Raw genomic sequence first — 26,330 nt, forward strand, 5'->3', positions numbered from 1 at the left:
TTACCAAAATTCACCTGGACTACTTGTATGCTCTCGATACTAGTGAGTATCGATAGTCAAGTTCAGGTATTTTAAATCGGGTTCGGATCAGAGTCGGGCATTGAAAAGTTAGAAGGTACCAAATCGGGTACGGTGGGCATTGAAAAGTTAGAAGGTACCAAATCGGGTACGGTGTTCGGGAGTATGCGAAACTCAAACTCGATTATATTAATATAAAAATAAATTATTTTTTTATTAAAATTTAATGTGATACTTTCAAATACTCCATTGATACAAATATATGAAAACATTTATTTTACTCTTTTCCACATTACACTCCAGTTTTATTTTTTTATATTCCCAAAACAATTATTTATTTCTTCATTTAACTCTTTATAACTTTTAATCGGTGGTGATGAGATAGGTTCACATTACCATCCCTAAATAGAACATGTGATCCAAAATTCATTGAAACCAGTATAAACAATAAGAAAAAGGTGAAATCCAAGAATTCAAACATTTAATAGCACAAAATCATTTATGTGAAAAGAGTTCTGAATTGGACATATACCCACTTTCAACCATCCTCATTAATCACTGTCTATTGTACAGACAGCCAACCGATCAACCAACCAACCCATGGACAATCAAAACTCAATAATAAAATAAATTAAAAACAAACAAACAAAAGAACAAATTTGAAAACAACTGATATCAGAAAAGGAAAAGGGAATTCATTCATTAGGCTAAGATCATCTTTACTCCCTCTTTGATTTCGAGAGAGCCTTCTTCCTTTGACTAAGCATGTAAGTGTACATGTGAGGGCTTCCTGCAGTTTTTTTCAAGTATATTCATCAACAAAAATCTATATAATTTCAGACAGACAAAGAAACAAACAAGAAGAAGAACCTGGGACATAGATTAGTAGGACTAGAATCGCAGCATAGAAGTAATCGAAAGAGAAGTTCCATTTGTTTGGCAATAAAACATTGTATTTCCCTGATTCCTGAAAATTTCATACCATGGTTTTTGCTTAGACAGATTCATCAACAAATCTGGGGGATAACTGCAATTAAAACTGTTACCTTCATATATGGAAGTGCAATGTAGATCATACCAATTTCACTTGAAATTCCGGTTGGATAAAGCAACAAAAAGGTGCTATATCTGCATTCCCCACCTCAAATGAGATTTCACTTAGTCCCTAAAGCCGCGAAAACACAGCAATTAAAGTCCCAACACAAAAAATACCTCAACCACAAGTGCCAAGAAGGTGCAGAACCAAGAGCCTCCTTCAATCCAAAGAATGAATATCGAATAATCTGACCAACAAAACCACCACGAGAGAAGGAGTGATCAACTTATTATTCATCATATCCACCACACACCAAACATACAAGATCACTCACCTCTGTCAGAGACCAGCTTATAACCAGAGAGCTAACAATTATATGAGTCCGAGTCTGCCAACAGCAACATAAATTTCAATCACCCATCTACTTACTTACTATATATATGCATCTTAAGAACAATTGTCAAGATTTCGGTTCCTAACCTCAGGAAAGCTATACAATATTCCCCACAAAACGTATAATCTTGATCCTATTTGGGGAAGTGTAGCTGTAATTGGAGATCTGACTATGCCTGTTTGAAGTAAGGAATCAGTTATTTATTGATTCTTAGGCAAATCTGATTGAAACAGTTCAAGTTAGAAGAGTTCTCACCTATTAAGCCATGAATAATCTGTTTGAGAAAAACAAGTCAAAAAATAGAATAAATAACAGCAGTAGTAGTATATAGTAGATATAGGGTTTGAATTCAAATATCAGTTCTAGGGGGGGGGAATTAGAAAAAAACAGAGCCTTTATAGACAGTAAAGGTTGACCATTTACCTCAAGAAAAGCGGCAGATTGAGCGAGAAGAAGAGGTTTTTCGATGGCTTGGTAGACATGTTCATGACCGGACTCCTTTAGAGTTTTGAGAGTAAGATAAAGAACCTGAAACCTGCAATTAAGTGGTCGGAAGGATCAAACATATGATTGAGAAATACAGAGAGAAAACACAAATGGATAGAGAAGAGGACTCGCCATCCCACAAAGACAACCCAATTGTAGATGGTGAGGTATACTCGTCGGAGAGCTGATGAAAAACCCGCCATTGGAGATCTGGAAGAATTGAGGTTTATCCAGAACGAAGTTGAAATGGTGGGTATTTAAAGGAAGAAGGATCTAGAAGAGTCAAACAGATCAAGCCCACCCAATAACTATCATCTGTTAATGGCGCTCTCCAACTCCCCCCACCTCTCTTCTCAACTGGCAACAGATTTTGAGTAAATTAGTAAGTACTACACACTTTCTCTCTACAGCCGCTCGCCCGTACTTTGGAAAAAGGCTAGAAGAAGGAAGCCGCCCCCACATCTTGTTTTACAAAAGGATCAATTTTTATTAATAAAGAAGGACCTCCCACATCTTAATCCTTGTTTGGATTTATAAAATCATTATCCTGCAAAAGTCAGCTTACCATCTCCATTTACAGAGTAACACCCAAATAAATCAGGAAAGTTTTAATATTCTATTATTTATAATAAAAATATGTTTAACATTCATTCAAATTTAGGGATTATTCGAATATTTTAAATTAGGTTCGGGGTTTGGAGTCGGGTACGAGATAAAAGTATCTGATTTGATTCGAGTTCCGGGATGGGATGGGATTCAAAACTCAAAGTCGATATAAGACATCTATTCAAAACTCAAACTCGGTATTAAAAATAATATTTTTTTTTACTAAAATTAATTGTGACTTTTGAAATACCATAGGCATTATCATAAATAATTATTTATTTTGTTTTTATTTACACTCCTTCAATTTTTTTTTTTTAATTCTCAATTAAAGTTATTTATCTTTTTATTAATTTTTATTTTAAACTCTTATTTTAATAACTGCATTATTTTTCTTTCTATCACTTGTTATTTTTTTTATTAAGTTCTTATAAAGAAAGTTGTTATATTCTTCGACATCTATAATATAAATATGTAGGTGAATAATGTTTTCATTTATTTTTTAAACATTTCAATATTATTAATTTTAAAATTATTTAATAAAGTTATATTTTTTCTCCTTTAACCTTTATAATTATAAAGTATTAAAATATTTGTAGCAATTTCCGACCTAAAAAAATATATATTGACGTTAAATTTAACTATATTGGGAAAAGTAAAAGATTTAAGTTTGATATTTATTTCTAAAATAAAATTGAAAGATTGGGTGTAAAATTGTACTATTTTTTTTATTAGAATAAATTATTATTATTATATTTTAATAGACGATTTTAGCCTGATTATGGTATCTAACTCACTAACGTTCTAAATAAGAATTAAATATGTAATTATAAATTTTTATCTTGAACTACCCTACTTTAACATTTTATTAAGAGAATAAATTATTATTTGAAAAAACTTATATTTATTTCAAAATTATATTCTTTATGGATTTTCTTTTCTGAATTAAAGTATTCAACAAGATTGGGATACTAAAATTTATGGACCTATAATTAGTTTGGGTAGGTGAGCTGATTCTATTTATTTCATCTGTTTCATCAATTTTATTTTATATTTTATTAATCTCTTAACAATAAATAAATAATAGATCTAATTGTTATTTAAAAACATTTTTTAAAATTTGAATTGTAAGGAAAAAATATTTATAAATTTATTTTTAATTAACTTAAAATATTTTAATAATTTTTTCTATGAGTTGTTAGCAAGGTATTGATAGTTCTCATGTGTCATTGTTACAAATGTTCGTTAAGATGATTTCATATAATTTTGTTGGGAGAAACTTTTGGAGTTATAGATTATATTCAATATCTTGTTCTTTGGATGGAGCATTATTCACGGTAGAATTCTTATTACGGATCATATGTGTATGAAAAAATGTTGTGTTATGGTTAGTCGTATGTGTCACGAAGATGTTGAATCGGCAACTCACTCACTTTTGCATTGTCAAAGAGTGACTAATATTTAATGTCTTTTGTGGAGTATTACTGAGATTTTTTGGGTGATGCCCGAATCTTTGAATAGTTGCTAAACAATTTGAATTGATGCGGCTGATATGTCAGACCTACATATTTGAGTAATCATCCAAATTATTTTTTGGTGGCGTATCTATTTGGAGATAAATCGTCAAATTTTCAATGATTGTAGTCGTCTGATTCGTATCATTCATAATACTATTATTATGACGTTATTTTATACTCGTTTTGGAAAACAAGTAGAGTTTGTCGGAGAGTTAATTGTTCTTTTCTCGAGAACTTACGAGTTCGATAACCTATTGAAAATCATTTATCCTTTTTAATGTCATATTTTATCGTTGTGCTTAAACAATTTTTTTTCATTTCTAATATCTTTTTTAAAAATAAATAAAATTAAAATAATGTTTTAATAATATTATATTTCTTAAATAAATATTTATTTATTTAATAAAATAAAAGTAACATTAAAGAACATATGATTGATTAATATAATTTAATATGATTTGTATTAATTTTAAATAATTTTTGTTTAACACAAAAAAAAATATCTTAAAATGATTCCGTTTTATTCTTTTAGTTTGATTTGGTGAACTTCTTTTTATGGAACTATAACTTACATATTTCTTGTAGTGATCTAATTATTTTTAGGGACATATATTATCAAATAAATTTTAGTTATATAAACAATATAATTTTTTTTTGTAAGTTCATTCAATTTAGTTGTTTTTAGTTATGTAAAATTATATTATTTTATATCAAACTGAGTTGGTTATACTAGTACTATATTGATTTTTTTTAGTTATGTTACTATGTTTTCGTTTGGTGTTTGTTTTTGGTAAAATGATAATAATATTAAAATAATTTGTTTCTTTAAAATGTAAACAAATCCTTTAGAATAAACCTCATCTATGTTCTAAAATTTTAATGATAAGCATGTTGTGCAATCAAATTGTTTGTCGTTGTGCTAAAGTTTGAACTCATGATTAAATAATAAATAAAACTCGTATATTTTAACACATTTGTTGAATGATTCATAATGGTTTATCTTGCAAATAATATTGAACTAATTACTAGTTTACACATCTTGTTTCAAATATAACCTTTGGCCATTGAAGGGGGAGATGCCTATTGTAAATCAAAAGCTTCTCCAAACAATGGATGAAGAAAAGGGCATGGTCCCCACTTAAAAGTATAAGGTTTCCTAGTCCCTTGAGAGTTGAGACCATTGGGCCACTTTTGCACAATTAGACTATTGTTAGTTGCCAAGTTCATATTAATTTTGATGTTAGTGTTTAGGCTTTTTTGCCACTTTATGATGTGCACACTAAACTGGTTTAGATTTGGTTACTCAGAACTTAATTAGGTTGGTTGAGTAAATTCATACTATTGAAATAATGTTGAGTATAGTTGATTTGGAGGAGAATTGTAATTTTTTTTTTTGTTAAATAAATTTAAAAGGTATTAATATTTTTTTAAAATTAAGAAGAACTAATATGACACTCCACCAACATAATTACCCGTTTTCATTAAAACGCTAAAACTCGAGATCTCTTAAATTCTTAGGACGACTCTTTCACCAGACCATAAGAAACAAACTCTTAAGGCTTGTTTTGTGGGAGTTATTTAAATACTCAACATAAACAAACACTCATTTTATTTATCTTTCATCAATTAATTAATTAAAATATTAATATATCATTCTAATGTCTCGTGATTAAAATTAAAAAAATATATATAATTTTGTTATAATTTTTTATAATTAATATTTAAATATTTTTTAATAATTAAGTTTTTCGAATAATATACTTGCTATTTATTTTTCAAAGTTTAGGTATAATAATACTTTTTTTTTTTGTCAAACAGAATTAAAATAGACTAAACCGAGCTGAGATTTTCTCAAATAGACCCCAACGGTCATTTTTTATGTTATGAACTTCACTATACAAACAAACAAACAAACAACCCATTCACATTCTTACTTAATACTATATTATTTTATTAATCACATTATTCCATTCATGAATAAATATTAAAATAAAACAAATTTTCAGCAATTATACTTTTTAGAGACCTTAATAATTTCAAATAAGAAGATATTTAAAAATATTATAAAGTGATAATTTTATTCACCCAAAGAAAAGTTAAAGACATGGGGCAGAGAGTTGCAATAAAAAGAAAAGCTGAAAGTAAATAATTGTATTTCTTTTATCTTCCAACCCTCCTCCTCGTTTACCATAAAGAAGATGAAGAAGAAGAGAGAGAAAAGACGATATCTTGTTTTTATCGGCAATGGCGAAATGCAGAAGAGAGAGAAAGCAACTCCTTTCACAAATCAATTAATGCCTCCGGGGGGTATACAGAGAGCTTTATTTCATGTATGGTTAAATTAATGTCACTGCTCAAACTGTAACTACTACATCATGTGAGTTGGCCATGTGAGAATTTCTGATGCTTTTCTTTCTTTTATCCACCAATTTCTCAATTTATTTAATTAATTAATTAAAATCCATGGCTTTCTTTCTTTCTTCCTTCCTTCTCCATCTCTACTCTATTCTACTGCTTCCATTCCAGCAACCCAAAATCAGAAATCTCCTTCCAGTTATTAGATGATCAAGCTTCCACTCGCCGCCGCCGCCTTCCTGCTTCTTCTTCCTCTTCTATTTCCAATTGTTCATCTGTCCCACGCCTCACATTCTAATTGGGTTTGTTTATTCGTATCAAAGTTTTGGTCTTTCCCATGTTAGAACAACAATGTAACACATGTAACTGTATTTGTTTGTCTTATTGGGGGGCCGGGCAGGAATGGAATGCTACAAAGCCCCGACACGCACGTCTTCTTAAGAGTGCCCTACAACAACGAGGAGGAGGAGACAAAGTGAGGCTTTCAGTAATTACTTACTTGTAAATTCATCATCTTCTTCTTCTTTCTAAACTCATGTTTGTATGTTTAGTTGAAAATGGGTCAATCTGATCTCTGGGTTTCTTTACCTGACCAAGGATGGCGACCTTGTGTCAACACTCCTACTGGTTCTAGTGAGTATTACTAGTATATATTTATAACTCATCCAACAAACACTATACTTTGTTTTCTTTCTATTTTTGATTCTTAATTTACAATTTGAAGCTTTACAGCAGTATGAATCACAAGGTTATATACAGTTTTTCCTTGATGGAGGGTTGAATCAGCAGAGAATGGGGGTATGTGCGTTTACAATTCCTTGTAAAAGATTAACAGCCAAGTTGAATAATGTTTTTCCTCTTTTAGATTTGCGATGCAGTTGCCATTGCTAAGATTCTTAATGCAACTCTCGTGATACCTCATCTTGAAGTTAATCCAGTTTGGCAAGATTCAAGGTAGATTTGAATTTTGTTTTTTTGTAGAATTGGTTCATGTTGGGAAAAGTATTAACTTATTTTGTTGTTTGATCGATTGATTGATTGCAGCTCATTCATGGACATATTTGATGTGGATAAGTTTATTGATGTATTGAAGGATGATATTCCTATAGTTAAAGAGCTTCCTGATGAATATGCGTGGAGCACAAGAGAGTACTATGCTGCTGCTATTCGAGCTACTAGAATCAAAACTGCACCAATTCATGCATCTTCCAATTGGTATCTGGACAATGTCTTGCCTGTTCTTCACAGGTCAGTTTCAATTCTCTTGTAAATTTTATTGAACCAGAAAAGAGAAGAAAAATGATGCTCATGTTTATTTATTTATTTATTGATTCAGTTACGGGATAGCAGCAATATCGCCATTTTCTCATAGGCTGACGTTTGATAACTTACCCATTGACATCCAGAGGCTGCGTTGCAAAGTCAACTTCAAAGCACTAGTTTTCATGCCCTATATTAGAGCTCTTGGAGATGCTCTCGTCAGTCGTTTACAGTATCCAGCTAGCCATAGTGAAGCAATTGGTACCAAATACCTGAGAAAGGTTAACGATGCTAACTATAATGAAGGAACTGGGAAATTTGTTGTTCTCCATCTTCGATTTGATAAGGTAAAGAAAGCTAGGAAATGGATCTTTGATCATCGTTTACTTGCTTTGATTATGCTGTTTTTTTGGCTTGTTAGGATATGGCTGCTCACTCAGCTTGTGATTTTGGCGGTGGAAAAGCTGAAAAACTTGCTCTGGCTAAGTACAGACAAGTGATTTGGCAAGGAAGGGTTCTAAACTCTCAGTTCACCGATGAGGAATTGAGAAGCCAAGGCCGATGTCCTTTGACTCCAGAAGAAATTGGATTGCTATTAGCTGCGTTAGGGTTTGACAATAAAACCCGCCTGTATCTTGCCTCCCACAAGGTATATGGTGGAGAAGGGAGAATTTCAACTTTAAGAGAATTGTTTCCTCTGATGGAAGACAAGAAGAGCCTTACCACATCAGATGAAAGGGCTCAGATCAAGGGAAAAGCTTCTCTAATGGCTGCAGTTGATTACTATGTCAGCATTCATAGTGATGTTTTCATTTCTGCATCCCCTGGCAATATGCATAATGCAATGGTGCGACACTCATTTATGTTGATTACCATTGATTTCTTAGAGAATGTTGTGTTAACAATGGAATTGTGTGAAACCGATATAGGTGGGACATCGAACTTACTTGAATATGAAGACTATGCGGCCCAACATGGCATTGTTGGGTCAGTTGTTCTTGAATAAGAGCATAAGTTGGCCAGAGTTCCAAAAGGCAGTTGAAGAAGGACATGTTGACCGCCAAGGTCATTTGAAGATTCGGAAGCCCAAACAGTCTATTTATACATACCCTGTTCCTGATTGCATGTGCCAGGCTTAAGGTGAAAAACAATAGTATCCTGCCCTGTAAACATCTTTAGAGGGAAAGCACTCAAACCCGAAAGTGTCATCACCCATTGTACTTCAACTACAGAAGAGAATATCAATTTTGTTCATGAGCATGACTTCTCTATTTGCAAACATCACTTTTAGCCACATAGAGAAAGAAATAGATGAATTTTCCCTATGCAAATGGCCGAGACTGTCACCAAAAATGAGTTATTCTGTAGATAGGAAATCTGAATATTGTAAACTAGACAGAGATGGTAATACTTCTAAGTAATAGAATAAAGAGTGCAATCTCAAATTCTCAATGCAGCAATTAAGTAAAGCACTTTAAATCTTCTCTACAACTAACTTCTCTTGAATGAACTAATGAATATTAAAAACAAATATATGTTATATTCCTCCATCTTGGCAATAATAAAAAAGCACCAAAGATGGTAGAATTTACAGTCAAGATACAAGCTAATTCAGATCCCTCCAGTCACCTTGCTGTTGTTTCCAATATTGGGTGTCTGGCCTTCCACCTTTTCATTTCCAGGAACAGGAGAGCCGTTTTCATTTTTGTTAGATACCATTTCCATATCTGGTGGAGTAGGAGCTTTCTCTTCTTCCTCAATAGGAAGAGTCCTCTTGGAGCCCTCGAGAGCAACACCAAGTACCATGTTCTCCTCTAAAGGGGGCCGAAGCATCTTCTCACCTTCTTGCTTCAATTGTGGAGTTGATGGGCTTTTATCTGCTGGTTTATCACTCGTTTCTTCAATCGTATTGCTCACCTTGTCGTTCCCCAATATTGTCTTCTTAGGTTGTTGCTTGTTGGAGACAGTTTGGTTTGAAGTTTCGTCTGTGGTTTTAGAGTTGGAGATTGGAATTTCATTTTCATCATTTGCTTTCATAGAATCAGAGACTGAAGCTTCTCTCACTTTGGGATCATTTTCTTTTGCTTTCGAATCATTCGCTGGTGGTGTTGTACTGGTCTTTGTATCTGTCTTGCCATCCGAACTGGGACGTGTTACAGTCTTGCTGTCTGAGCGAGTTTGAGGTTTAGTTTTTTCTTCTCCATTGATTTTGTAATTTGGTTCAATCAGAAGCAAAGGTCGGTTGGATGCTGGTGCTCCTCCACGAGAGAAGATAGAATCAGTAAAAGGCATGTTCTCCATACTGGTATCATTGTATATCTTCTGCACTGTGCGGATAGGAGTGGCAAGCCGAGCACGGTGATGACTGATAACTCTCAAAAGATCCAGCAACACACCCTCCTGATTTTCGAACAAAACTTTGTTATTGAAGATCAAAGTATGGAAAAACTAAATAGAGATGAAATCAATTATTGCAAAAATGGAAGCAAATCAGTGTTCAGATATCAGCCTAACAAGATCTAGATTTTCACAAGTTATTGCAAATATACATGTTAAATTGAAAATATAGTAACATATAAAAACTGCTCATATTAGACAAAAAGTTATGCAACATTAATCAAATATAAAAATCACTTTATGGGCAATGCAGCCAATCAGATGCATAGAGAATGCTGGTATCTTATTCAAATGGAGTGAAACTGTGAATATACTCATCTTACCTTCACACACAGATATTCTTCGAAATGTGAGGTCTTGACGAAGCAGGATATCAAAATCTGGGAATGACATGAAAACATGTCAAAATATAATGTTTGCTGGTAGGTAAAGTCCCTATTAAGCTAAATAACAATGTACTCAAGCATCTAGGCAAGGAAAATAACTTTTAAACTTAATGGCATGTTGATACATTATATAGTGGGGTGGGCCATAAGACATGGTAACAGAAAAATGGCCAACAGAAGAAATATATATAATAGAAGACCATAGCCATAATTTGGAGCATTGCAACTATATCTGATACACATAGATCCATCAATCATTATGCACAAGTACCAAGAGAGATTCTATCATCTTTTTGAAGAAAAAAAAGGTTCTATCATCTTTTTGAAGAAAAAAAAGGTTCTATCATCTCTTTGATTTTGCCATCTTTTTACAAGCCACAAAGCCACCCTTATCACGACCACTATTGCTTCTCATTACAAGCCGAACCCTGAATACACCCACTCACACCCTGCTGTGTGAAACTGCGCTTGAAATATATCAAGAGCAATTCGCTTATTATTCTAATTCATTTGTGTCGAATCTAATTCATCAAGAGGAAAGATTATCCCATAATTGTCTCCTGAATATTTCTAGTGAACATGGGATAATAAGATTTGGTATACTTGCATAGATTTTCATCTCTTTAGGGAAATAAGGATATGATTATTTTTTTTGGGAAAACACAAGGACATGATTTATTATAGACTAATTATGTTTACTGTGAGAATATTCTTACTAGGTATCTTATAAATACACTATCTCTATTTTGTAAGGGAATAACATTCTTAGTAATATATAACTTCTCTTAAGTTTTCTACACTTAAATATGTCTGTTTTTAGTCATTCGAGAAGATGACCCCACAACAGTAAACTAAATACAGTATTAGTTCACAATAATACAAGAAGAAGAAACATCCAACTAACCAAAAGGGCCTGGTTTTCAGGGTCAATGTTGTCCAGAAACACTCTTCTGTGCAATCTCTTGTGCTCTACTTGGGGGTTCTTAGCCAAAACCTTACGCATATCAGCAACAATACTCTGCAAAAGAAAGAGCCGAATTAAACTCCAATGGGAAAAAGAAAGCTCCAAATGCATATGCATTAAACTACATAATAGAAGAAATTATTATACAGATTTGCTCACATTTATCTTATTCACATCCAAGTGGCTAATTGCAAGATGAGTCTTAATGCGCCAGTGAGTTTTCTGACTCAGATTCCTCACAACATTAACTGTGAACTTATGATTGGGAATGTGAACAGCTTCACGATCTTCACCCCTTATAACAGTTGGTGACCACCAACCCACATGCTGTTCAAGAAAAAATATAATAAGATGAAAAAAGTCTGTGAACATATTAGATACAGGAAAATATGATATGAACAAATTGACAAAGGAATTCATCAGGTATTAGATACAACTGTACTTTAACTTGCCTCAACGGTTCCAGAAAGTTCATAGCCTTCAATTTTAGTTTGAATCCACTCATTAACAATGAACGGCCGAGTTGCATGAATCATCGCACTAGACAGGAAGTTTGTGAATATCTGAACAAGGTACAAAAAATGTTTGTAAATTACAGTATATTATCATGGTTGTGAAGAACATAAAGAAATTAAAAGAAGCTGCAGAGTCACATTTTAGGACAGAAAGGGATAAGCCAAGCGACAAGTTGAATTAGATTATGGAAATAGAAATCACCTCTCGACCAGCAAGCGTAAGCAACACCGTTCCAAGGCCTCCAGCTGTGAGCCATTTTTGTGTAGAGAATCCTAGTAACTCCATGAACAATGAAATGGCAGCAACCCACACCGCAGTATAGACAGCTTTCCCAGCAAATTGAAAACCCATCTGGCAAAAGTCAAGGAACGCTCATTAGTGCAGTCTTATTATATGAGTGAAGACAAAACCTCTGATACAGGATTTAGTATAGTAAAATGGGCACTTAATCTGACAAAAAATATAACAACTGAACAGAAAATATACAATGATATTCTGTCAGGAAGAAATTTCTACTTCAAGCTTTGTTACCTATTCAACAAAATATGTGCAAAAGAGAAAAGAAAGGAAAAAGATTGATTAGGATAGTACTAGATAGGAATCAGGTGGGAGGAAAATAACAATTCTAAGACTTACTTAGTGTGTTTCATGCCAGAATGATATATTTAACATGAAATCAAATTGAATACAAAAGGCCATTGACCTTACATTGCGTGGATCAGATGAGCCATTTGTTTCCATCAATAACTTCTGTGCTTGTTGGATTCCACTACAAAACCACATCCACCAAAAAGCTAAGTTTTCAAGTAACTTTTTAAAACGAGTGAAAAAGTTAGGATTAGATTATTAGAATAGCAAGAAAGCAAGCTTGAATATAACCTCATCAGAAGGACAAAGAAGTAAGCTGGCATAATTTCAAGAACAAACAAAGTAACCGACAACGTATTCACATGTTAGTCCAATTGTTGTTTCCCAGCTTCAAACCGTCTGTTATGTAGTAAATTGATATGAAACGGATAATAGGGTTTCAAGGGCCAATGAGAAGACAACACATGGTCAATTGGAAGAAATTTATGTTGATTAACTATTATTGGCAGATAATTATGTTTAATAGATCATTACTGTTATTTATTTTACCCGTTAGGATAATTATGTGTACTTATTAGTCATTAGATTAGGAATTAGGATTTATTATTTAAAGTTGATCTTATTAGATAAGTAGATTAGCATTAGACTAGATAGTTAAATGTATAATGAATTCTTTTTATTAATTCATGGAATTCATGTTGTTAATTGTAATGAACTGGTCTCCTTTTCCCCATAAAATAGTCAAACATTGAGGTTAAGTTTCTCATTGAAGAAGACCATACTTCAAAAGATGGAGAATAAAATACTACCCACCTTGATAAGCAATAAGCAAGAGCCAAAACAGTTGACAATGATCTTATGAAGTTCAGGAGTCTCTGCTTAACAATTTGACTAGCTTCTGAAGAGAGAACCAACGGATCTAACCCCCTGCGAGATAACAATATTTCCAATGCATTACATGTAGGGTTCCCTGCATATACTTGATGATGTTGTACATGTAATAGGGATAAGAAAGGTTATTTTTGCATTCCAATAAACTCATTCTAGAGAGACCTGCAGATAAGGGTTGCTCCAGTCCACAGAAGAAGAGGCTGAAGATAGGAGGTCATTACATAGTATGTGCCACTCTTTTTCCAATTATTATCACTTTTCTGATTCTGCAAGATAGCATCTATCATTATTGACAAACCAACACTAAGAAGATAAAACCAACTACATTAACCTAAAAACATAAAGTGGTAAATGAAAGAAGTACACACATGCTGAAACAAATTTCTGCTTTGGCGTATGAGTGGCAAAAGACCCCATAGAGCAAAAGCGATAATACCAACAGCTGGAGCCAACTTCAGTAGAGGGCTTGCTTGAAAAGCATTATATGACCCGCCCAATGCAGAAATGTTCCTAAATTTGTGGACGTAGGATTACAAGAGTAAGGAATTACTTCTTATCTAACCATAAAAAAAAACTGAAGAGAAACAGAAACCTTGTCAATGCAACAGCAGATTTCTTTAGAGATGAAGCTTGGAAGGTTTTGCTTGGATCTAGAAAAGAATAACATTTGAATGGTGTAAATCTACATAGACCATAGGATATTGGTCTTTGTATATTGGATGAAAGACGACAACTCCATAAATCGCATTGCTGAAATTATAAGTAATGGTGATTGTCAGCATCTATATCATCATAACAATATACACCATCCAACTTGTAAAAAACAAGCAAATTAACCTATAATTTGACGGCAATTTGTAAAAAAAAAGGTTTAACGACATAATTTTGGCTGAATAGTATTATGGAACTTCATGTACTTTTTCTGATTCATTATTTACAGAAAACATCATGTAAAAGCAAACCCATACCAAAGCAATTGAGTTAAGATTGGTTCCGGATGAAACTGAGTTTCTCCTACAAGCTGTTTTTCTCTGCAATTAACAAACAGAATAAGATGATAAAAAGAAAAGCCAAGTAACATAACAAGGAGTGAGGGACATGAATTATTTTCGCACCTTGAACCCCCACTCATCATTCCTGTAGTTCTTGCATATTCCCTGTTTGTGAAGTACTTGCAGAGAACCCAATACAGCCATCAATTGTAAAGACAAAAAGAAGTTAATAGGTTCTTAGCAGCAGTAGCATGAGAACACTGCAAGGATGATGCAACCCTTCTATACTTTAACCACTAAAATCTTATGATCGGAAGCCTGCAGTAGCAAGGTAGAATTATCAGCAACGCAGACTATGTATTCCTGTACAAGTGGAGAATTCTTCTGATCACCCTAGTGTATTTCAATGTAACTACTGATTCATACATCCAATAAACTCTCTCAACTGATTAATTTAGTAACCCATTCACTGTTTTTTTATAAAATTCATTTCTTGATCTTCGTCTTAAAAGTCCTTTTTATAGTATCACATAAATCATTCTTTTAAGTGATGCATAAAACACTAGAAATGGACGAAAGAAAGAAACGCCGACTCCAGAACAAAACCCCAATCATGGAAATACTCGAGATTTAAGCAGTGCATTTACAAGAAATTGAAAACAAGAAGGAACCCAAAATTCGAAAGGATTCCAATATAGCAAAGACAATACATGTAGCTAACTCACCGTAAGATGAATAGGGCTCCTCCCCACAATTTGGTCGCTTTCTCAATGGACCACCGTTCTGCTTCGGCCTTCGGCATATAGAGGAGGAGAGGGGGACCTACATTCACCTGTAAATCAACGTTTCTACGCTTCGAAAAGAGAAGGATCATAAATAATTTTGGTCCTTGAACTTGTAATATGCGTTCAATCTAGCACTTATATTATTAAAAAGAGGAAGGTTTTTTTTTTTTTATTCTTAAACATTTATAATGTCAAATTAGTAATTGATATGTTTGGGACAAATATGATTTAAAGATACTGAAATCTTTTATAAATTTAATTATTTTTCTCTTATTATTGATATGTTTTTTTATTATCACTTTTTAGTATATTTAGTATATTTAAAATACATATTATATCATAATTTTGAGATACTTTAAGCAAAGAAATCTTATATCTCATCTTATGTGACAGTTTTTATTTTGTAATGGGTGTAGAATTATGATTAGTGTATGTTTGGATTATTGAAATTAATATTGTATTTTAACATGTTAATTGTGTTTGTAAATGATAAAATAATAATATATTAGGTTTAAAAAATATAATATATATATATATATTAAAATTATAATTATAATTCTAAAAAACGTAAAATTGAGAAATATAAAAAAATAAAATTGAAAATTATAAAATTATATTAGTTTGAATTTCATTCGAATATTAGTTTAAATTCCATTTGAATTTGAATTTTAATTCATTATCTTAAAAGTTCTACTCATCATAATAATTGGAGTTAAAAAATTTAATTATAATGTTACCAAATATACCATATTTTTTATATTTATTATAAAAATAAAATAAAGCTATTTTAACATTTTTTATTTATAAATCAATTTAATTCAAATAGTTAAAAACAATAAAATGGGACAAAAACTATTTTATAAAAAAATATGTATTTCCATATTTATTTATTTATTATATTCATTGTAACATTAAATTAAAAGTTCCAAATCCCCACCAATTCAATCTAAGTAATGACCTATGTTCTCTCATAGGTTTACTTTTGTCACCCAAACAATTCCTTTTATCATTGCAAACTCAAAAGAATAATCATAATAATATTTGACAATGAATGAGTTGCTATCAAGTAAATAAAGTATTAGAAATATATATTCCAAAAGAAAACACATTACTTGTGCCAATACTAAAACATTGCTTAAGAAATGCATTTCAATCAATGGAAGTTAGCCAAACTGAACAACAGTTATAGAATGAACAAATAGTGTACAATCTGAAATAACTCACGTGGGGTTCATTCACCTACAATAAGGATAGTGAAAGAATGGATACAAGCTATACAAGAAATACCTGTTATGCTCATTTACTATTCAATTGGAGAGATTTGAATGGGGACCTTTCTTCTGCAGCAAAGGAGGCTTCGACTTTCTTTCCACCACCACCACCAACCATAATGTTCTCTTTTGAATCATCAACTAATTCATCGATACCCGCTTCCTGCACAATCCTTTGCCAAGTCCCTGTCAACTTGGTTTGTTCATTTGACAGCTCTTGTATACGTGATGATAATTTGTCGATAAAATCAAACAGACCATCTCTCTCAGACACTAAACTCTTCATATCTCCAACCAACATTCTCTTTTCATTCTCGAGTTGATTGATAATAGAATTTGATGCTCTTAGTTCTGTAGCCAATTTCTTTATTTCTGACTGCTTGGAAGCCAACTCTGCCACAATCTCTTTTCTCTCCACCTTTAAGCTGGACAAGTTCTGCTCCTGAAACTGCAGTTTATCCTGTAACTCAACAGAATATTCTTCCAGTGAAATAATCTCCATCTTTTTAACATGAATGTCCATCTCCTTCAGAACATGAGCTGTCCTCATCTCTTCACAGGCTTCACCAAGAGTAGTAATATCAATCTGCTTAGTTTTGAGAGTGTCTTCAGCCAACATCAGAAGCTGACTGAGGTTGCTTATTCTCTCATCTCTTTCGTCTACAAGCCTGTGATATAAATTCTTATAATCTTCGAGAATCTTTTCTGCATTAGCATGTGCGAAAATGGCTCCTTCGAATTCTCTTCTAATACATTCTTGTTCGTGCGTATCAAGATCAATATCGGATTCACAAGCCATGGATGACTGTGTTGATGCAGGACTGGGTTGTTGTAGTTCAGCTAATCTTATGCCTTTCATTTCCAATTCATGTGCAAGATTATCATTTTCCTGTTTGATTGTCACTTCAAACTCGATTTCAGCAAGAAGAGATTCTTCTATTTGTCTACGCATATGCAGGTTTTCCTCAAGATCAACTTTCAGCCTCTCAGCAATGCACTTCCATGTCTGCAGCTCAAATCCTAGTTCATCCCCTTCCATGTACTTTTCCTCAAGTTCAGCCTTGGCTGTTTCTAATGCATTATGAACCTCTTTTAAATTACTTTCCAAAATGACAACTTGCTTGTTTAGACGATCTTGACATCCAGCTGATTCCAAAAGCTCTTTCTCCAGTTGTTGTCTTTCTTCGAGACCACCTCTCATCTGCTCAACAACAGACTTCAATGTTAGCATCTCAAATTCCAGTCCATTTCCCGTGAGGAATTGTTCTTCCAGTTTAGTGTTTGCTCTTTCCAGTTCAAGATGTTCCTCTTTCAGACTAATTTCCATCTGGACAATTTGCTGCTTCAGTTTTTCTGTTACATGTTGCTTCTCTTCAAGGTTAAATTTCAGCTCCTCCGCAATAGATCTCCATTTCTGCGCATCAAGCTCTAGCCCATTGACTTCATGGACCTTGTCTTCCAGTTCTTCATTTGCTCTCCCTAATGCAAGACGAACCTCTTTCAAGTCACATTCCAACTGCATGACTTGCTTCTTCAAATTTTGCTGACATTCAGTTGATGCCTTGAGCTGTTCTCCGAGTCTCTCGAGATCTGTTCCATCGTTTGCGACCTGTCTGCGTTCAATATCCTTGAAAGTTTCCAACTTTCTAGTCAACAAGTCCATTTTTTTACTTTCTTCTTCAACTTCAGATTGGACTTTAAGGAACTTTTCTTCTTTCTCTTTATTTTTCAGCTCCAAATTAGCTATATCATCTGTAAACTTCAGTAGGACATCCGAAATTCCAGACTTCAAGACCATCAAAATAAGAGATGTCTCAATATTCTTCTCCTCTAACTGTCTCGTCGAAGAGTCTAACTCGGCTTCAAGATTTCTTATGACCATATTCTTATCCTCCAGATCAGACCTTAATCCATCCAAATCTCTCAACATGAAATTCAATTTAGTACTCCATTCAGATTCTTTAACTGCAAGGTTCTTAGAACAGTCTCTATGCTTCTGCTCCAAGTTCTTAAGCTTACTCTTAAGTGAAGAAGAAGAACTCGCTCCTGCTGCTTGAATCTGAGCTTCCTGCAATTCTTTGAGACTTGATTTCAAATCCCGATTCTCTTCCTTAAGTCTCCCACATTGGTACTCTGTTTCTTTGCGAATGGCTTCTTTTTCACCCAATAAGTCCCTCAATTTGGCCACGTCTTTATCCCTCTGACATGTCAACAACTCAACACTGGATTTGGCTTCCTCGGATTGCACAAACACATCATCGAAACGTGATCTAGTTTCTGAGAGTTGAATCTCCAGAGATTTTCTACGGCTCTCTTCATGAGCCAGAGCTTCACTACACATCTTTAACCGCCTTTGGAGATCTTGTGAGGTTCTTGTCTGAGAATCTAGACTCATCTGTAATTTACTGATCTCATCGAGTAATGTTGATCTTTCGTGCTCCCACTCTTTTTTGCTCGAGTCAAATTGGCTTCTAAGCTTTCTATGGGCTTCTTCTAGATGTTGGAATTGTTCCTTTTTCCACTTGAGCTGGTCCACTGTTATTTGGTAATCCTCCTCTAGTTTGAATAAGACATCATCTCTTTGCTTAAATTCTTTGGACATCTTTGCTTTATTTTCTGCTTCCTTAGGCTTCTTCTCCGTGGCAACAAGAAGCCCTTTAAGTCGTTTGGTCTCTTCTTTAAATTGTTCGACTTTCCTTTCTAGATCATCGTTCTTCATGTTTGTGTCTTCTAGATTCATTAAGATCTCTCGCCTCTCGTCTTCCCATTTCTTGTTATTCTCATCATATTTCAAACGAAGCTTATCATTTGCCAAGTGAAGGTGCTTGATCAAACCCTCCTTCTCCTTCATACCAATCTCAAGCCCTTCCTGTGTCTGCTTCATACTACAGATTTCCCCCATTTTATCATCGATCTCATGAGCTTGCTTCTTAATCGTTGCATTTGCCTCTTGGATTTTAACTAGCTGCCCATCAAGTGCTCTCTTCAAGCTCCCAGACAGCTCCAATTTAGCTTTGTATTCAGCCTTGAGTCGTTCAATCTCTGCTTTAGCTTCGTATAGCTCTTCACAAACTTTATCCATCTTGTTTTACTTCTTCGTAAGCTCAGACCTGAACAATATAGATTTTTAACATTAGCTTGGAATGCACTTAGATAGTTAGATGTTGGTTCTTTTGTAAGACAGAAAAAGTAACATAAACCACTAAATTGAACTCTCGTGACAGTAAATTTACGAAGAAATGCTTTCATTTTGACAGATGATGCCCACAATCTGAATTTTCTATCTTTCTTTCGTTTCACCAAATGAAAAAACAATAAAAATCTTCTCAATAAACGACTAAGTCTCAAATTAACAATATCAAACATCTCAATCGACCAAACCTTGGGAAATTAAAGAGATCAGACAAGAAAATACAATCTAGAGACATGAATTGTATACCACAAGAGGAAACGAAACAGCAGTACGTACCATGAACTGGGATATGTTCGAGATCAGATGAAGAACCATGAACGTTAAGAGTGAGAGTCGAAATGATCATAAACTTGTTACTAGAACTCTGGTTTAGGGTTTATATTTTAGATAGCCGTTGTGTGTGAAAAGTGAAACGATCTAGTTGGGATTTTGAATTTCGTATTTGACATAGTTAATTACAATAATGCCGTTAAAGCGTTGCTGTTCTGTCTACTGTCGGCCCATTAGCTAGCCCAATTTCTAATTTCAGTAGGCCTCCTTCTTATTTTTGACCCAACAAAAAAGGCCTTTTTCTGTCTCTTTCGGCCCCACAAGCTAATATAGGATTCTAGAGAAAGGGAGAGATTAAATGAAAAAAATAATATTTAGTGGGTATCTGTCATACTCAGCCATAATAATAATAATAATAAAAATAATAATCATAAAATAAAACTCAATGATTAATAAATCTACACAGAGCATCTTGTTGGTGCCAGCAAATGAAAGAATAAATATAAAATATTATATAATAAAAAGAAAGAGTGTTCTAATTAATTAGCTTAACAATTAATTATATGGAAATTAAATTAAATTAAATTAAAGATCCATTGTATCTGCTTCAATACCTGTGGGCCAAATGCACGTGCTAGCTATATACCTGAGATAAATTTTCACAATACCATATTAACTTCTTACCAATATGTTACTATTATAGATTTGGTAATAGGCCTAAATATTTTATCAATGTATATAAAGGTAATAAAAATATCATATTTATCAAAAAATAAATAAACTTAATGGTGTTGAACTTTCTTTTTCTTCTTTCTTTTGTTCTCTTTCTTGTAGTTTTTTAAACCCACATTTTATTTTCTAGTCAATTCAAGGTTTTGGTGCGATATATTTTTATTTTTATTTTTTTTAGTAATATATAAAAAACCGTGAAAAAAATATTACGATAAAAATATAATATCATTTTTATTTTTATTTTTAACCGTTTTAAGTTTATTGGCAGGTCAACCCACAATCCGACACAAATATATATTTCCTATCACATATATATATTCAAATTAACGACAGTTCTCGACTCGACAATCCAGACACTTTAAAAATTAAGTATAATTATATATATATATAGATAATCAACTAATAAATAGTTTATTATTTGAATATATGCTAATGTTAATTATGTTTTTTTTAATTAATGAGAACTAACATGAAACTTCATAGTTATGTCCTGTTTTTAACATGTCAATGCTATAATTTATTAATCAAAATATGTTATATTTATTTTAAAATAATAATTTATTATATATTAATATTCATGAAATATTTTTACAAAATAAAACTGCTTCTTACAAATACAAAATTGCAAGCGAATAAGATTGATTAAGTCGAATCCAAACAAGGCCTAAACTCATTATTCATTTTCTAAATCTAAAAAAAAACAATAATATTTCTTTTTCAAAATCTCCTGAACAAATCTTTATTTGAAACACTTAAGATGATCTAATACAAATCCAATAAATGATTTGTTTGAATTTAAATTGCTCGAAACAATTGAACTTTTATAAGTTGTTCAATATTGTAAGTAAATATTGTCTTTTATTTTATCCCGATTCTTACTTCTCAATATTTTAATAATCAACTATAGTTTTTTTTAATTAGATTTGGATTTTTATGAGTGAAAGAACTCAAGAGATGAAGAAATTGTTTCTTTTATTTCTATAAATATAACAACTTTGTATACATAAGACTTATACAATCGACTTCATAAATAAATATGTTATTTTACCAATTTTTAGAAAGAAATCATGCTTCTTCTTTTTCCTAATTGAAACTAAAAAGGGTAAATTTTCTCAAAAATAATTAATAAATTCCTGTTTTCTGTTAAGGAATTGTGGGATCAACTATTTGATTCAAACAAGTCTAAAATGGTTCTTTGAGCCAATCAAATTTTTAACAAGTTATTAAATTTTGTATTACTATTAACATTTGATTGACTATATTTAAAAACTTTGTTAACCCATATAGTGACAAAGTGTCAATTTTATGACCCCATGAATTATGGGTTTCAAATTCGAATCTCACCTACTTTTAGTAAATAAAAATAACACTGTCTTTGTCTATATTATTGAGTAAAATTGTTGTCTAAATCAGATTAGCTCATTGAACAAATTATATGAAATAGTTTTATTTATTTTTTTGAATTAATTATATATGTCAATTATGGTACGAGATTTTTTACTATTCTCATTGAAATGCTCTAAATTAAAATGAGACAAAGAATAATGATAAATATATATATGTTTTTTGAATATATATGCATACAAGAGAATCAAACTTATGTTACAAAATAAAAGTTGGCATGGGTCTAAATTACATGTTTCAATCTCTAATGTTAAAATAATAATTTGATGACTATTTTAAAGAATAAAACCCGATTATAAAAAAAATATCAGTTTCGAAAAGAAAAAAAGAAAGAATAAAAAAAGAGGGTTTTTTATAAAAAAATGTTGTGTTTTCTTTCTCTATGCCAAACAAAATTTCATTTTAGCTCAAATGGTTGGTCTACTTAAATTATATATTTCTTTTAGAATTTTATACAATTAATTAATCTAAGAATATACGGTTTTGTGTTCTTCAATATGTGTCAACACTTCAATTAAAATTATTAAATGAAGCATTAGGTGGTGTGATGATGTATTACAGATCACCCACAAGGATTTTATAACACTTCAATTAAAAATATTAAATGAAGCATTATGTCAAAGCTTACGCCTACCTGGTTTCTAGTGGAGCAATGATATGCGTCGGTGATATTGTTGGCGACGTTTTTAAGGGATGACAAAAGTTTTTTTGTAAGCGTCGACAAAAGTATTTTTGTTTGTTTTTCGTGTGAACAATTCGATTAGGTGGTTTAAATTTGTTTTGGATTGAGAATTGTAAATATTAATTAAATTAAGTCCTTGACAATAAATCAGATTATCAGAGTAATTAGGATAAGTATAAGTTGTTAATAAATTTAAAATATTTTGTGGTGTATAAGTAACTAGGATAGGATTGGGGTCAACAGCCATGATCAGTTGCCTTGTGTTTAAGCATTTGCTTACTTTGTCTACATAAAATTTAAATTTAAATTAACATAAATTATTATTATTATTATTAATATATTAATCAATCACCTTAATAGAATATATAACACCATTAAAAGTTGGGTACTATAAAATGATAACGAATTTGGTTACTATGAGAAAATTATGAAAAAAATTATAAAAATAATAATAATAATAACTTGTTAAATTTAAATTTGAGGATGATATGTATTATTCTGATTTTTATCTTTATGAATAATTTTATTTGTATAAGTTCCATGGTATTTTTCAAAATATTACAATTTTCATGAAAAGAATGAGCCAAAAATGTTGTTTTTTTAATAATAATAATATATGATCCTGGGGCTCAATAGCTAATAGGTAGTACCTAGCTAGGTGAAATTATTTATATTCTCATTATAATCAAAACTTTATCATTATTGGTGGGAAGTACTGAATACATAATTAATAAAGCAATCACAGCAGCACTAAGATTGATTGAGACAAATTAAAGTGAGGGAATAATTCTCTATTATTTTTTTAATTAAATAAACAAATTAGTTGATAATCATAAAAAGTTACCATCTATTTTGTAAAAAAATTATATATATATATATATATATATATATATATATATATATATATATATATATAAAACTCCAATAGCTCCTCCAAACTCCATAGACAGAACATTAATATTAAAAAAATCTCCATGCTATTATATATAAATAAGGACATGCTAGCTAGTGTTAATCACCACAATGCATAAATTTTAATAAAAGTATATATATATATATATATATATATATATATATATATATTTATCACAATATTTATTCATAAATTTATTTACCGTCTCATTAGAAAATTTATGGATGTGAGCACTTGTTTGGTGTTTGTTTGATATGGGTTATTTAAAAACAAAGAGATTCAAATATTAATGATGAACGAGATTTTGAAAAAGAATAATTTTTTTTAGTAAAAATATTTATATATTTAAATAAAGAAGAAAATAACACTTAATATTTTGATTAATAAATTAAATAATAAATGAGAAAGTAAAATAATATTTGATTTGTATGAGTTATTGATATAACCCAATTGATTTTTTCATGATGATAAAGGGTCTGATGATTGTGAGAAGACAATATTTTAATATTCTATTTTTATTCTATTTTTTTTTTCCTCTGTAAAGATGTAAATTAATTTTTTATAAGGCAAGAGAGAAAAAGAAAAAGTAAATTATTCCCTGCTAATTTATAAAAAGGGACAAAGCTAGGTAAGTAATATTCTGTAGTAGATAAATTATAGTAGTTTCGTGGTCATACCAATTTTCTTTTTATCTCTTTATCATCTTCACGAAAAGTAGATTATGTGGGAAACGGAAGCATGCAATATATTCTAAATATGGAGAACTATTATATTTATATATATATATATATATATATATATATATATATATATATATATATATATATATATATATATTTAAAATGTAACAAGTTTGGCAGTTTTTTTATTAATTTGTAATACTCTCTCTTTTATTTTTTCTAATTAAAATAACGAGAACGAAACTCCACATTCCACCATCATGCTCTTTCCTTTTATTCAAAATGCTACCAGTGTTTTATTATTTTAGAATTAAATAATGATTTACATATAGACAAAATTACTAGTTTACCAAAAATACAAAATATCTAAATATCTTAAATATTATGACAAATTTATACAAACTAAAATTTTAAAAGTGAAGATTAAGTAATCATGCAATTTCTTGAGGACCACTCTCTAGGTAAGAAGTTATTTGAGTTCTATAACAATTATTAAAAAATATAGCAACCAAAATAATAAATTAAATAATATCTTAACAATCGGTTAAGGTATGGATTATAACTTAGCTTTCTGAGTTCTTTATTTCAAGATTTGAATTCTTGATCGCTGTGACCGAGTGGGAAATTCTATAATCAAAGGGCAGCGGAAAAGTTTTGTAGTAGAGAATTTGAGATGAGGGAAAAAGAAGAATCAATAGTGAGAAAAGAATACTGTTGGTCTATACCAAACAGTCCAAAACCTAAAATAAAATAGAGGTGAAGAAGTTTCACAAGAGATTTCAAATATTCATTATTTCATAGGCCCTTGAGAGAGGGACCAGCCTTTATATAGATGTTGTCTTATCCCTGAATATTCAGTTACAATAACTAACAGAATTCGGTTTAGAAAAACAAAACAGTAATACAAAACAGAAATTAGCCCAAGTGTTGAATTGGACCGATAGAGGGTGCTGAAATTATATTTGTAACGCAGACTTTATTTGTAGACCTTAACACAATCTTTCTCAAATATATAGCAAAAATTATCATTCTTTAAAAGTTTGTAAGCAACTTACAAAATCATTTAATATCTATAAATATAGTCAAAAATATTAAAAATTTTATATAAATAATGAGAATGTATAACTTTAAGAAAAAAACAATTAGAAAGATGAATGAAAAAAAACTTTTTTTAATGACTTTACATTTGTTTAGAACGCTGAGTTTCGCATCTCTTTCATAATTCGATTAATTCTCGCATTGTGAGTTAAACACATATTTCGCAAATCTATTCAACCAAATTAGCCAGACAGCCGAACTTGTCGTCTAAATGACTCAAATCCAGGACTTCAGATAGGCTCGGGACCTGGAGTATCCAAGTTCTTTTACCGCTAAGCTAGAAGTGACTTTACCTTATTTGTTACTACGTTTTATTTAATCGGATATATTTGTCGCCAATTATTTTTTAAATCCCAAAAGCACTTTATTTTTTTTCCATCATTTGTTGATCATATTATTCTATTGAATAATATTGGTGATTATTTTTTAGTTTGTCACGTCCCTTCTTAGTTCAAATAAGGTAAAGTCATTAATCATAATAGTATTTCACAAAATATTTTAGATATTATTCATTCATATATTGTCAATGAAATGTCGATTCAACGTATTCGTGATTAAATTTATTATGATTTACTCATGCTTCCTCTAACTAACATGTAATTAAAAAAAAAAATAGTATTACTCAGTATTGATAATTTAAAGTGCTAATAATCCATAAAAGATCACGTGTCTCTTATCATTACGGCCAAAAGAAGGACAAGTTACAACTTACAAGCAAAGCAAGGTAAAGAAGTCCAAATTGAAAGTGTATTTTCTAATTATCTTCATTCTAACAAAATATATAGCTCTCAAATCATTTGATCCCTTTTATTTATTCTTTTGGGAAAATAATTCGGTCAGTTTCTTTAATCACGGGCATCTTTCTACTTAGAAATTATCATTTTGTGTAATGTTTGTCA

The 26,330-nt window shown here is 31.4% G+C and overlaps 4 protein-coding genes across 7 annotated transcripts; 1 reads left to right on the forward strand and 3 right to left on the reverse strand.

Annotated features, from left to right (window-relative positions):
- Nucleotides 1–482: 482 nt before the first annotated feature.
- LOC124914721 (very-long-chain (3R)-3-hydroxyacyl-CoA dehydratase PASTICCINO 2) lies at nucleotides 483–2,382 on the reverse strand. The gene is made up of 9 exons (XM_047455321.1): nucleotides 2,067–2,382; nucleotides 1,872–1,983; nucleotides 1,704–1,722; nucleotides 1,535–1,623; nucleotides 1,389–1,442; nucleotides 1,231–1,301; nucleotides 1,065–1,146; nucleotides 889–985; nucleotides 483–808 (listed from the first exon to the last, which is right to left on the reverse strand). Exons 1-9 carry the CDS (start codon nucleotides 2,135–2,137, stop codon nucleotides 738–740), a joined length of 666 nt encoding a protein of 221 aa, XP_047311277.1. The 5' UTR covers nucleotides 2,138–2,382; the 3' UTR covers nucleotides 483–737.
- Nucleotides 2,383–6,280: 3,898 nt separating this feature from the next.
- LOC124913874 (O-fucosyltransferase 39-like) lies at nucleotides 6,281–8,816 on the forward strand. Of its 2 annotated transcripts, none has more exons than XM_047454309.1 (10): nucleotides 6,281–6,444; nucleotides 6,581–6,711; nucleotides 6,810–6,884; nucleotides 6,961–7,042; nucleotides 7,134–7,207; nucleotides 7,275–7,363; nucleotides 7,454–7,657; nucleotides 7,746–8,016; nucleotides 8,091–8,516; nucleotides 8,599–8,816. In XM_047454309.1, the coding sequence occupies exons 2-10, from the start codon at nucleotides 6,616–6,618 to the stop codon at nucleotides 8,806–8,808; spliced, it is 1,527 nt and encodes a 508-aa protein (XP_047310265.1). In that variant the 5' UTR covers nucleotides 6,281–6,444; nucleotides 6,581–6,615; the 3' UTR covers nucleotides 8,809–8,816. The 2 variants fall into 2 exon arrangements, with proteins under 2 accessions (XP_047310265.1, XP_047310266.1); XM_047454310.1 differs by having other exon boundaries at nucleotides 6,288–6,431.
- A 260-nt stretch (nucleotides 8,817–9,076) lies between these two features.
- On the reverse strand, nucleotides 9,077–15,229 carry LOC124913873 (mechanosensitive ion channel protein 2, chloroplastic-like). 2 transcript variants are annotated; one of them, XM_047454308.1, is made up of 14 exons: nucleotides 15,129–15,229; nucleotides 14,527–14,721; nucleotides 14,380–14,442; nucleotides 14,004–14,161; nucleotides 13,780–13,921; nucleotides 13,574–13,677; nucleotides 13,334–13,447; nucleotides 12,641–12,701; nucleotides 12,134–12,283; nucleotides 11,869–11,979; nucleotides 11,576–11,743; nucleotides 11,357–11,470; nucleotides 10,390–10,446; nucleotides 9,077–10,069 (listed from the first exon to the last, which is right to left on the reverse strand). In XM_047454308.1, the coding sequence occupies exons 2-14, from the start codon at nucleotides 14,605–14,607 to the stop codon at nucleotides 9,281–9,283; spliced, it is 2,112 nt and encodes a 703-aa protein (XP_047310264.1). In that variant the 5' UTR covers nucleotides 14,608–14,721; nucleotides 15,129–15,229; the 3' UTR covers nucleotides 9,077–9,280. The 2 variants fall into 2 exon arrangements, with proteins under 2 accessions (XP_047310264.1, XP_047310263.1); XM_047454307.1 differs by having other exon boundaries at nucleotides 14,527–14,766; nucleotides 15,129–15,202.
- Nucleotides 15,230–16,323: 1,094 nt separating this feature from the next.
- Nucleotides 16,324–20,140, reverse strand: LOC124913759 (uncharacterized protein At4g38062). 2 transcript variants are annotated; one of them, XM_047454174.1, is made up of 3 exons: nucleotides 19,929–20,140; nucleotides 19,514–19,569; nucleotides 16,324–19,474 (listed from the first exon to the last, which is right to left on the reverse strand). In XM_047454174.1, exons 2-3 carry the CDS (start codon nucleotides 19,539–19,541, stop codon nucleotides 16,485–16,487), a joined length of 3,018 nt encoding a protein of 1,005 aa, XP_047310130.1. In that variant the 5' UTR covers nucleotides 19,542–19,569; nucleotides 19,929–20,140; the 3' UTR covers nucleotides 16,324–16,484. The 2 variants fall into 2 exon arrangements, with proteins under 2 accessions (XP_047310130.1, XP_047310129.1); XM_047454173.1 differs by having other exon boundaries at nucleotides 16,324–19,569.
- Nucleotides 20,141–26,330: the final 6,190 nt, after the last annotated feature.

This window comes from Impatiens glandulifera, chromosome 9, assembly GCF_907164915.1.
Source record: "Impatiens glandulifera chromosome 9, dImpGla2.1, whole genome shotgun sequence".
Classification (NCBI taxonomy): Eukaryota; Viridiplantae; Streptophyta; class Magnoliopsida; order Ericales; family Balsaminaceae; genus Impatiens; species Impatiens glandulifera.

Bases quoted from the DNA above. Each gene is read 5' to 3' on its own strand.
- LOC124913874 (XM_047454309.1), top strand. From the start codon at position 6,616: ATGATCAAGCTTCCACTCGCCGCCGCCGCCTTCCTGCTTCTTCTTCCT. The intron at 6,712-6,809 runs GTTTGTTTATTC...GGGGCCGGGCAG, and splicing joins ACGCCTCACATTCTAATTGG to GAATGGAATGCTACAAAGCC. The intron at 8,517-8,598 runs GTGCGACACTCA...AAACCGATATAG, and splicing joins GCAATATGCATAATGCAATG to GTGGGACATCGAACTTACTT.
- LOC124913759 (XM_047454173.1), bottom strand. From the start codon at position 19,541: ATGGATAAAGTTTGTGAAGAGCTATACGAAGCTAAAGCAGAGATTGAA.
- LOC124914721 (XM_047455321.1), bottom strand. From the start codon at position 2,137: ATGGCGGGTTTTTCATCAGCTCTCCGACGAGTATACCTCACCATCTAC. The intron at 1,443-1,534 runs GTTAGGAACCGA...TGCTGTTGGCAG, and splicing joins TATTGTATAGCTTTCCTGAG to ACTCGGACTCATATAATTGT. The intron at 809-888 runs GTTCTTCTTCTT...AAAAAACTGCAG, and splicing joins CCTACTAATCTATGTCCCAG to GAAGCCCTCACATGTACACT.
- LOC124913873 (XM_047454308.1), bottom strand. From the start codon at position 14,607: ATGGCTGTATTGGGTTCTCTGCAAGTACTTCACAAACAGGGAATATGC. The intron at 14,162-14,379 runs GTATGGGTTTGC...TTATAATTTCAG, and splicing joins ATCTTAACTCAATTGCTTTG to CAATGCGATTTATGGAGTTG. The intron at 13,678-13,779 runs GTGTGTACTTCT...GCTATCTTGCAG, and splicing joins GCAGAAATTTGTTTCAGCAT to AATCAGAAAAGTGATAATAA.